The following is a 12824-nucleotide window of genomic DNA, read 5'->3' on the forward strand; positions in this document are numbered from 1 at the left end:
GAACGCAGGAGTCCCGCTCAGGACTTGCAGGACAGTGTCTACATCTGTTGCCGTCCTCGAGGCCAACGTGAGGCTCTTCTTCGCTTGTTTCTTTGTTAGTTGTTGGCACCTTGAGTCCGTGAGTGCTTTGGTTGAATCCAGGGATTAGTGTTTGCTGACGGTTTAGCACACACCAGAGTCCCAAACTCAGAGCCAGGTTTTAACTATGTCTCGCCTCGTGGAGGGCATCAAGGAGGTATGTTATCGGCTACTGTGACCGGTTTGCTCTTAAAGATAGGATTGTTTGTGCTTCTGATCTCTGTGTGCGTTCTGTTCGAAGGTGCACATCGATGCAAGAAACAATCGCATAAGTTATTTTCTTTTCTTTTCATTTCTTTTCTTTGGCAGTGACCTCGTTGACCTCGTTGTGATGTGCACGTGAATTGGAGTTAGTGGCTTGTATGTTGGTCGGCACGCGTTTTATTGAGTGTCTGTTTCACCATTGCCATGAGGACTGCGAAGTCTGTGAAGCCCAAAGAAAGAGTCCTGCAATTTTCTGGAATATGATGGAATTCTCTGTATCGTCCACGTAGTGTTGGTCACTCTTCCTCGTATTTGTGTGGAAATGAATTGTTTCTGAAGGTATTTTGTCCGAATACCTGCGATGTATGTTTTGACGCTTAATGTGTTCGTGGACCTTGCAGTTGTTGAAAGGGAAGGACGAGCCAGAGTATCGTTACCGCTCTGGGTACGACCAGCGCTACTCCCAGGGATCCACGAAGTACTACGGCTATCCACAGAGCTCTACTTCGGAAGTGCGCAGCGGTTACCAAAGGCCATACGGGCAAGCTTTGGATGATTACCAGGATGGGTACGACAGGTCGGACCGGAAGTGGCGTGGGCAGAGCAACCATTCTCCCCGAGGTGATTACAGGAGAACCGCCCAGGAGTCTCCGCGCGAGTACCGCAAATCTTTCCGTGGCTCTAGGTTGGGGGACAACGACTCTGATGAGATCGAGTTGATGGTGCCCATGTGCTGCGACAAGTGCAAGGAGAAAGTAGAGGAGGAGTTGGGTGAGGTTGAGGGAGTGGAATTTGTGGAATGCGATCCCATGAACTCTCGGGTGACAGTTACGGGTAGTAATATCGACGTGAGCAGATGCCTGGTGAAGGCCGAGAGAGCCGTGAAGCAGAAATGCGAGTTGATCAGCAACGACTCCGATGACGACGAAGATAGCAAGCGTGGGTCTGGCCGCCGTGGTAGCTTGGGCCGTTATCAGAGCAGGGATGACTCATACCGTGGGTATTCGGTTCGTGACGAACGATCGGGCACCGGCCATTATCGCCCAGATTACGGCTCCAAGAGCGGCAGGCCGAGCTTGGGGAGGCTACCTTCTTTCGCCAGTGGCAAAGTGACCCAATACGACGGATACGGCCAGCGCGGCCAGGACTACGAGGTCAAGGATTATACGGGGTTCCGCAGCATGCCATCGTTCAACAAACACCGACATCACGAGGCGGAATTCATCACTAGCTATGACCAGCGACCTCAATACGCGGCTGATACGCGGGTGGCGTTTGCCAATGTCCGTCGCATGCCATCCTTCAACCGGCACCGACACCATGATGCCGAGTACATCAATGACCGTGAGTACAGTCCTCGCACATTCTATGAAAATGGTGCTAGCGCGTACACAACGGCTTATAACGAACGGCCAGTGTATCGATCTCAAGTGTCCTTCTCCCGTCTTCCCGTCGGGAACCCTAATTACGTGAAGCACATCGAGTACTGATCGATACAACCACCCTCTGGAATTGTGTTTTCTGGCATGGTATGACTATGTATTATTTTTCCACGTACAGGCGTCTCTGCGGAAAGTCAAATACTAAGTCGGCGCGTTCAATTTTCAGCAATCCACAGCGATTTTGTGCTCCGAGAGGTTCATGCTCGTCGGGCTCCAGACCCGACCTGCAGTGCACATGACAGTGCCCATCTCACAGCTTTAGCATAAAGATAATTTTTTGGTGCTAGGATTGTTACTGTTATCAGGAGGAGGCAGGATACGCTGGACCTTTGAATCCATGAGGTTGGCAGGGCAATCGCCCTCCTCACCTCGAGATGTGAAATAAACAGTGTTTTAGCGAAATGGGTTGAAAATGAGTGGGTGACTTGGCCTTTTTTCCAGTGAATTGTGAACCCTTCTTGTTCTGTTATCGGCACACCACTAAACTCGTGGATGATGCACTCAATCACGACACTGATATTTCTACTAGTGGTTTGTAGATTAATTGGACATATATATATATATATATATATATAAATATTTTGTTCCTGGCCATCAATTGGTTCTGAGTGAGAGTTGGCGTCTAGGTGGGAGTCTAGCATGGGGAGGGGGGGTTTGCTTGCCTGTCAGACATAAGATTGCCAGCAAAAAGTATTGGTTCTTCAACTGCACGAAATTTTACTCCAAATCTTGTTCCTTAGTCGTACAAAACACGAGGCATACGTGCTACATTACAGTAGAACAGAAAGATAGCTGGTGGTGGTGGTGGTGCCCTCCCCTCCCTCGCCCCGTACTATCTATCCCAAAGCTGCCTTCTGCGGCATCTTTCTCTTCTTCCTTTTCTTTCCTTTTGTTTTGTTTTGTTTGTTTGTTTGATACTTCCGTGAGTTTGTCGACACTAGCTGCAGCTCCTGTAGATGCAGGAGCAGGGGTGCTGATACTGGGTGGAGTGTGTGTCAGTGAAAGCTTCAATCACATGCCGAAAACAATAATATAAAAGCAACAACAACAACACAGTTAAAAAAAGAAGAAGCAAGCAAACTTCTTTTTATTACGCCACTCACTCACTCATCCCAATCTCTGCACTGCGATGCAGCCCGGACTGGGCTGGGCCGGGCTTCCTTCCCCCCTCGCACCCACTGTATGTGTGTATGAATGAATGTGTTCGTAGATGAATGTGTGCTTATTTGTGTTTACAGATTTGAGAATTGTAACTCTCTTATAAGCAATACTTTTTTTCATATTCTATCAATCTTCCCAAATGGTTAAAAAGTTAATTAATTTTAATAGAGAAGTGAATTGCTTCTCAAACACAAATGAGTTATGCTATTGAATTTGTCAAAAAAAAATAACATTCTTTAATTTTTTTAAAAACTTAGCAACAAGTTTTGTGTTTCAATTTTAATGATTATTATTCTTTTTTTTAAAAATAAAATTCTGAACCAAATGTCAATTAATTTAGTAAATACTATTAATTTTCTTTCTCTTGTAAAAATTTAAATTTTTTTTAGCATGAATAATAATTAATAAAATCTTTATTCATGTCATTGTTGTGAAGGTCTTCTCTTAATGGAGCCAAAGTATAGTGTAAACAAAGATTGTTACACACAACACATCCAGTGCTACAAACCAATCATAAAGTATGTAATCTAAATCAAATACAAATGCACAACCAACACACTTTCAATAATAGATTATAAATCTACACACAACTAAGTTAAGCTACCTCTCACACCACAAAGGAGGAATCCAAGAGTGCAAGTGTGAAGAATAGAGAAAATTCTAAAGCTTTATTAAAATAACTAAATCACCATAGATAAATAAATCTTTGTAACAAATTTTCTCTCTTTTAAAAGGCTTAGCTTGGCAAGAATGTCAAATCAAAGGATTTTTCTATCTAAGTATTCAAACCCTAATTGACATTAATAAGTCAACTAACAAAAAAAATTTAATGGATGGAAAAACCATAAATTATATATATTTGATGGGATTTGGTACTTGGTGTGACATCACGTGATTGTTGTTGTGTAAAAAAAGTTTGTTATACATAATACATCAAATACTAGAAAATAATTACAAAGTATGTAATTTAAATAAAATATAAATGAACAACTAATATATTCTTAAATACATCTTTTAATTGATTAGGAGCCTTTCCACTCAATTAGGACTATAAAATACACATATCCAAAGATGAATGTCACAATAATATTGTTGTAGAAATGTATTCATCAAAACCAACGTTGTAGTAGCTAGACCACCAAAATATATTAAAAACATGGGAGAAAAAATCTTCAATTCTTATCAAGATATAAGATATGACTAAAAGATTTCTTATAATAAGAAAAAATCAAATCTCCTAACAAAATAGTCAAAAGAGGTGGTGTGAAGCATGCCATATGCCACCCTTGTTGGTATTGATTACAAAAAAGTATGGTAAGAACTATTTTTTTCTTACCATATACAAAATAAAGAGGATCAATTGATATGGTTATTAATTGAGGATGTACAAAATCATCAATAGGAAGATGATAAAAAAATATAATTCTTTAAATTTTTTAGACACTCTTATTTATCATTTCCTTCCAACAATAAAATATTATTAGATAACATAATATATATATAGAATTATGCGCCCTATCTTAACATCAAGTCTTGTAGATACCTTATATTATAAATATATATAATTTCCTTTGAAAAATATCCATAATTGAAATCAATAAGTTCCACTACAAATACAAGCATATTGTAAGATATTGCAATGTTAAATAATAAATAAGTTTTTTATAGCCATAGGCATGGCCTTCTTAAAGAACTTTAGTATATAAAGCCTCAAATATCCTTAAAAATTTTCTCTTTTGATCTGTTGAGACTTCAATACGTGGTCTAATATGATTAAGAAAAACTATAGCTCTTAATTTTAAAGAATTTTGTGATAAGGCCAGAAGTTTAATCTACTTACTAAAATACTCTGCCATCAATAATATGTATTTAACTATATGTATAATAACAATAAGTAGTCCCATAAAATCCAAAGACCAATGGTAATCCAAATTTATGATACATAAGGGCTTCGACCGAGGTAATAAGATGATAATGCTCGATTACACATTTTACACCAAAAAACATATATGGCCACTTATTAATACATATCATTCTATCAATATTAGTTTTGTAATACAAAATATGTTATGCACACCTCAAAATGATCAAATTCTCCATGTACTTGTTGTGCCAAGAAAGTTCTTTTATCTTGTCTTGGAACTTTGTGTCTAGCTCTATGAAGCCATATATAGAAGAATTAATTATTTTTTCAACAAAACCTTGTTGTTTGGTGTCTTATTTTATTTTTATTTTTATAGTAGAAATAGTTAAAAGAAATATTCTTTGTTGAAGCTTGTATAAGACTATAAGATTCTCTCACATATTGCAAATCACTTGGATTTTTTTCCATTTTTTATGTGAGCTTTGATTAAGAATTAATGTTGTAGAACTTGACATATAAGTCAAGTATGTAGTTACATACCATCAAATAATTGCCTTTCTATTGCAATTCCTTTACCACCAAGCTTTAATTAAGTCTTCTTTTAAATGACTTGGATTACAAGGAAGACCATTAACATCCAAATTGGTAATGCATGTGCAATATACAACCTAAAATTCATATTCTTGAAGCAATAAAGTCTATCTAACAAATTTGATACTAAGCTTATATGATTCTATGAGCCACTTCAAAGGTTGATGGTCAGTTACTAGTATAAATTATTGAGTATACAAGTAAGATTAAAAGTAAGCAATAGCCCAAAATGCTACCAAAGCTTTTCTTTCATAAGATGAATAATTGCATTTTATATTGTTATTTCTTCTATAAAATTTAATGACATATTCTTGTCTCATATAATCTTTCTATGTCAAGATTGCTTCCAATCCTACTGCACTTTAATCTATGTATAGTTGAAAAGTTTCAATGGCATTTGAATGTCAAAATATTAGAACTAAACCCAAATTTTGCTTCAATGTGTCAAATATATGTTATTACTCACAATCCCAAGTTCATTGCTGATTTTTGACTATGAAAATATTTTAAGGCTTGGAAATCAAGTTGAAGTTCTTAATAAACCTTTGGTAATAATTTATTAATCTTAAAAAAGCTTCAAGTTGTAAAATATTACTTGGTCTTGAGATTTTTATCTTTGCTTATTGCACACAAAGATTTCTTAGGATAATTATATGATTCAAATATGGTAATAATTTATAGAAAAATTTATACTTTCCATGATACAAATACAATTTTTATTATTGTAATCACTCAAATATTGCTTATAAATGCCACACATGATGTTGTAGGCTACTATTACAAATGAAAACATCATTAATATAGTATCTAGCAAATAAAAAATTAGATAAAATTCAACCTATCATCTTTTGAAACTCAATTAATGCATTTTTTAGGCCAAATAGAAGAAATTTCTAATAATAGAATTTATCTTTGCTATCTTACTTAATTCTCTAAAATATTTTATTTACTTGATCTTTAATAAGTATTGATAACTGATGATAACTAGATCTTAAATTATAAGTGCTAAATACTTAAAAAAATCTTATTATATTAAATAATTCTTCTAGCATTGGTATTGGATATCAATGAGACTTGGTCTTATAATTAACTTAATAATAGTCTCTATATATTTGCTTTTTTTATCTAATTGCTAAAAAAATCCTATTTCAAAGCCATAACTATAGTGCAAGCATATTAGTCATTGAAAAGTTCAATTAATCTTGCAATCAATAATTCATGGCAACAAGTATAGATATCAACTTTTTTCTAAGGCATTAAGTTTGTAAGGTCATCAAAAGATTGAATGATCATCTTTCAATTGGATGTGAATAAATTTGGATTTATAACCTTGAAGGTCTTTAAGGCTAAAAGCAAAGTAATTACAATATAAGAAAATAAAAGCTTGCATACTTCTTTTTTTAGCACATCTTATTGTATGGTCTCTTTTTTCATCAATAGAGTACTATTATATGCTACCATGGCCTTTAATTACTAATATGTTGAAGAAATAATTCTTGTATCCTCAACATCTTCATTTATAAGCAAATGAAGGACTTCATTACGACAATGTGTATATGAATTAACAATGTTAGTAGAATATGAAGTATCTTTCAATAAAAAAATTTATAAAAAAATCTCTTATATATATATATATATATATATAAATTCTTTGTTTAAAGCAACAACAACATGTTAATATTATATCTCATTAGTTGTATGGTTCTTTAAATAAAAAATAACTCAAATTCTTCAAATTTAAAATTAATTAATTCAAGATCTATTATCCTTTGATTATTATTCATTGACCTCATAGTACTAAAATGATAATGAATATTCTTTTAAACAACAAGACATATGCCAAAAATCCACACTAAAGTATTGAGGTCTATAGCTTAGTCTAGAAAAAAATGACATTGCCTCTTTGTCATGTCATGAGTAGTTGTGGTGTCACTTGAAAAGCCTATAGCACATTATCTCTCATTTGCATTAGATTCTTTATAAGTTTGAAAATTAACATCCCAAACCATATCATATTTATGTATTTGGATTACAAATGATGCTTAAAATATTACAAATATACAAGATGCACTATGACGTTTTCCTATCTTATTAATTAAGGCAAGAGTAGGCTCAACAACCTTTAAAAAAACCATAGAAACTTGATTATTATCTAAGATATTATCAACTTGATATATAAGAAGTTGTTGATTCTAAAAAATATTATTGTAAGCATATGAGATAAATCTAAGTTGTTCCAAATCCAAGAAGGTTAATAGAAATAATATCAAGGACAAGAATTCAAAGAAGATACATAAACAAGTGAAGTAATTATCAAAAAAAGATGACAAAACAATAATAAGAAAGTATGTATATTCAAGAGGAAACTAAAATGGCTATTGTCAAAGACTAAAAATCTAGAAACTCTTGAAACTAGACTAAAAAGAAGAAAAAAAATTGACAAGAATAAAGAAGAATTCACTCTTACCTCCATATATATATTATCTAACTAAGTAATATATGGCAACATTCTATAGGACCTTCAACATGTGTCTAATTTATAAAACTATTATCTTGATTTATAAGGGAAGTTTCTTATATGTCCACCACATGATTAGCTTATATTAAAATCTACCAACATGTTGTTGTATGGTGTGATTTATGATTTGGAAATACATTGGATACCTAGCTGTAGAGAGATTAGCTTTGCTCTACCAAATCATAACTAATCATTTGTAGATAAGTTAGGTTTTCAATAATTTCAAAAAAAAATTATAATCTTTTACAAAATTTATATTTGTATCATAATTTTATTATAGCTCTATATCTCCAACATAAATTCTTGGCTCCCAAAAATTCCTTTATTTTGTAAAAAATGCTCAAATTATAATAAATCCTTTTTAATTTTTAATTTTTTTTTCAAATTTTTTTTTTCCTTGAACTTTAGAATTTCATATCTCTTGATCCAATCATTCAATTTTTTAAAAATTTCTAGATAATATAGAATTTATTCTTAAGCTTAATCAAAAAAATAAATTATAAATTAAATATAGATTTTCTAACATCTTAGAAATCCCTAGTAGGTACTTGAAATCCGAATTTATAAGCATCCGAGTACTAATTTCTTTATAACTCTAAAATCCAAAATTTAAATGTCACAAAATTTTTTATGTAGCTTTATAATATAATAAAACACATTTATAAAATAATTTAGCTAAACATTCATCGAAATGCCGAAGATATGGCTAGAACCAAACCCTTCATGAAATTGGTTCATTGACTAACCTCAATTTGGAAGTATTGTCTTCAAGAAATCGTTTCTCCTTCAAATCAAGTCCAAAACTTTTGCTTTTTAAATAAAAAATATAGCCTTTTAAATCAAAATTTTAATTACATAATTTAATTTTCAAAATTCTTTTATATAAAGGTGCTATGCTCCAAAGAGTAATCATAGGTATAGAATCAATACCTTGACTTTGAGCGCCTATATCTCCTTCATAAAAACTCCAAATTATACAAAATTTATACCAAAATTATATCAAAATCCTAAAATAAATGACCATAATCTTTGATGTTCTCAAAAGAATAATCTTGATTTCTATTAAGGCCTCAGGCAACCTCATTGAAGTCCATTGGATATGACTTTTGGCCAATAGGAATGGAGAATTTTATCATCCATCTCCATTCATTTGTATAATTGGCCTAATTATTTCTTTTTATATAAAAATCCTTCTCTAATCTTTTTTTCTAACAAGTTTTACATAATATGTCTTTTAAATAACAAATAAAAAAACAAAATAAGACTCTAAGAACCACTAATGTTTAATAAAGGTGGCTCTAAATATATAAAAACTATTATCAATATAAAAATCAACCTCAATAGTAGCTTTTTTAGACTAACTATTTTATAGTGGCAATCTAACCACATTTTGTAATCAACTAAAATCAAATAACATAACTCTTACTACATTGTATAATAAATTATATATATATATGCATTATTTTTACATAATAGCTAAACCATAGTATGCTAATATTTGATATGTGGCTAATTTATTGGTCAAATATTCAATCTACCAATTATTTTGTGGATATGTATAAAGATGAAATCATGTCTATAAAGCTTTTAGAAAGCTTTTCTATAAAATATTATAAAATTAATTTACTTTTATATATTTCTATTTATTCATATTATCTAGATAATGATAAAATAACTATATATGTGTGTAATATTACCTCTCTTTTTAGGAACGAGTTTTACAAGGAGCGGTAATCACATACTAAAGAAGTCCATAATGTAGCAAATTATATTTGCTACATACTTTGATCTTTGTTCTCTTTATAGATAGTTGATAGGTTTTCTTTGCCATGAATAATGTTTCATTTTAGGTAGGAAAGACTAACTCATTATTTGATCATTGTTGACGCCTTCATAACTTTTTTCAAATAAAACATTTGTAATACCATCATGAGTGGTTTCTACCTTTGATAAAATCACCAAATACTAGAAGTTACTACTAAGGTTTCAATTTCAAATGTATAGTAACTTGCCATCTATTTAAGAAAAAATATGTCATTTTTGAAGGTCTTCATTTTTTTTATATCATCTTGAAGGCTATAATAATTGCAATGTCTCATCTAACAAGTCAAAAAATAAAAGTTTTTGACTTGAATCTATTGGCTATTGATTTTCTATCTTATTAGTACCACTAATATAAAGAAATCACAATGAAAAATAAAGATAGAATATAATCTTTATTGAATATTTTTTCTTTTATAGAAAATATTTAATTGACTCTTTATATTGATTTAAATGGATGTTATTGATAAAAAGTTTTGACCTTCTCTATTGCATTTACAAGATTGGTTGTTGGCTCTTATATACATTTACTAATATTATATCTATATTAATGAAGAAGATATTCCAACCTAAGTCGGTACCACCTTGAGTCTACGTCTTCTTTCAATTCAAATTCTTGATTATTATCTACTTCTATAAGATCAGTGATATTTGTCTTCTACCAATTATTTTGTGAATATGTATACTTGTTTATTTATATTTTGTTACCTTTCTTTGAGTGAAGGCTCACTTGTCTAAATTGCTTTTCATCGAGTTCTTGTCCTTGACAACTTATCACAATAAATAAACTTTAATTGCTTCTTTTTAGATTTGTCTCTTTTCTTAGCCATTTTTGCTTTCAGCTTAAGCTTCTCTATATATAAGATTTTTTTTCTTCTTAAAGCAATTGAGGTTATTTTTGGTGTGATCAGATTCACCACACCTCCAACAAGATATAATCATTTCTAATTGACTTTTTGTCAAACTACTTGTGGCAATTGCAACCTTTTTGAATCTAGATACATCTATCATGTAAGTAACTATGTAAATAGCATCATATTGACTAAAGACTTTATCACATTTTTTAACTTTAGTGAACACTTGTATTAATATTGCCTTGCTATCATAATTAAAAATAATTCTTAATATGTCTAAATTAAGAGTATCTTGTTAGTTTTAGATTAAAAAATCTTAACAAGTTGGCTCTCAGTAAATACATCTCTTGATTCCATTGCTCCAAATGTTGTGGTAATAGCTCAAAGGTATACCACTTATTGAAAGTGGAAGACATTTAGCATTTTTCCTTCATCCATGTCTAGAACCTAAGCTTCCAATCTAGCAAAGAAATACCTCCAACTCATTCTAAGATTTGATCCAAGACTATGTTGCAAAGATTGTCTTTTATTATATAAAATGTATTTGCACTTAAGATCCAAAGCTTCCTATAATAGTATCCAAAATTGAAACAAGCTGAAAAGTCATATTAGTATCTATTGTTGGTCCAAAGTCTTAAGTGTGGTCATTATCTAAGTAGTTTGGGGAAAGAAATCAATAATATCAACTTCTAGTATGAACCATAAAAAAAACTACTTGGATACTTGCAACTATCTAAAGGATAAAATGGCAACATGTACCTACAACCACCACCAAGCTTTACAATTCACTAGTAATCATTACAAATCCAATATACCTACTAATAGGAAGATCTTATCAAGTACCAACTCAACCTCATTTCTATGATACGTCTATTAACATTAACTAGTACAAATAAAAAATAAGATAACCATAGAAAACCTTTAGAAAAAATACCTTCAACTAAGAAAAGACACCAAAAATAAAATCCAAAAATCTACATTATATCTTCATCTTCAACAATGTAAAAGCAAAAATTGAAAGTGAACTAGAGCAATTGGCACTTGCAGTTGATGGTCACAAATTGCATAACTTGTGACCATTAAAGACAATTGCAACAAAATGAAATGTGAAAAAGTGAAAGAAAATCAAAAACTCATTTAAAAAGCAATTGGCAAATAGTAAATGTCACTTCAATGCCCTAAATGATCTCCACTTCAAAAATCAAAAACTCCAATGGATTCCTTGGACCTCTTCCATGTAAATTGACTCAAAAATGGTCAAATTTGGACTCCATATGTCCTTGGAGTGAACTCCAAAACTTGATACTTACGAATTCTAGACAAATGTGAGTGTATTTTTTTGGGAGATCTATGACTGCGTTATGGGATCTATAACCGTTCGCCTTTGACCGCGTGGAGTCTGCGACCACAGAGACTTTCACCATATATGCCTAGTGCCGAGGTACCTGTCACCGAGTGTGCCTATGACCGTTTGACTTGAACTGCCGCCACGAGCCGCAACAAGCTTCTTTTTTCTTTTTCTTTTTTCCTTTTTCTCTCTCGTAAATTCATACGCGAATTCACACTAAACCTTGCACTATAACCTTGGTTTGCAACTACAGCTTTGCACTCCAATTCAAAAACAGTAACCAAATGCAAATCAAAAAATCAAAACTGCGCCGCACTTGTTCCAAAACCTCTACTCTGTTTCAGCAACCTGCCTTGGCGCCTTGCACTGCAACCCACTGCCGTTCTAGCACCCAAACTGGCCTGCGCCAATGGTCACCGTCTCGCACCCCAGCTCTTTGTGGCCAAGCTCCGCAATCTAATTTCTACTTATGCACCTGCTGTTCCGCACCCGACTTGCATAACCACCACGCACTGAAATTATCAGCCGCGACCTACAACCAACCTGCGCCGCGGCCCTCCTCGCAATCCAGCACCTCGCAACTCTACCTCGTAGCTCCGCCTCGAAGTTCCATTACTGCCTCAATACCATACTGCGGTACAGTATCCGAGCAACATTACATACCAAATCAACTACACTCCAGTATGGCCGCAATACAACAATACCCAAAACAGATACACAAAAAACACAATATTGCAAAAAAATCACAATCTGCTGCACCACAACACTTATCAAATGAAAGATTATGAATCTACACACAACTAAGTCAAGCTACTTCTCACACCACAAAGGGGGAATCCAAGAGTGCAAGTGTGAAGAATAAAGAAAATTCTAAAGTTTTATTAAAATAGCTAAATCATCATAGCCAAACAAACTCTTACAATAAGTTTCCTCTCTCTCAAAA

The 12824-nt window shown here is 32.8% G+C and overlaps 1 protein-coding gene across 1 annotated transcript; it reads left to right on the forward strand.

Moving 5' to 3' along the window:
- On the forward strand, positions 1–2126 carry LOC112283669 (uncharacterized). Its single transcript, XM_024522716.3, has 2 exons — positions 1–235; positions 684–2126. The coding sequence occupies exons 1-2, from the start codon at positions 206–208 to the stop codon at positions 1770–1772; spliced, it is 1119 nt and encodes a 372-aa protein (XP_024378484.1). The 5' UTR covers positions 1–205; the 3' UTR covers positions 1773–2126.
- The last annotated feature ends 10698 nt before the right edge of the window (positions 2127–12824 follow it).

This window comes from Physcomitrium patens, chromosome 6 (assembly GCF_059467195.1).
Source record: "Physcomitrium patens ecotype Gransden chromosome 6, ASM5946719v1, whole genome shotgun sequence".
Classification (NCBI taxonomy): domain Eukaryota; kingdom Viridiplantae; phylum Streptophyta; class Bryopsida; order Funariales; family Funariaceae; genus Physcomitrium; species Physcomitrium patens.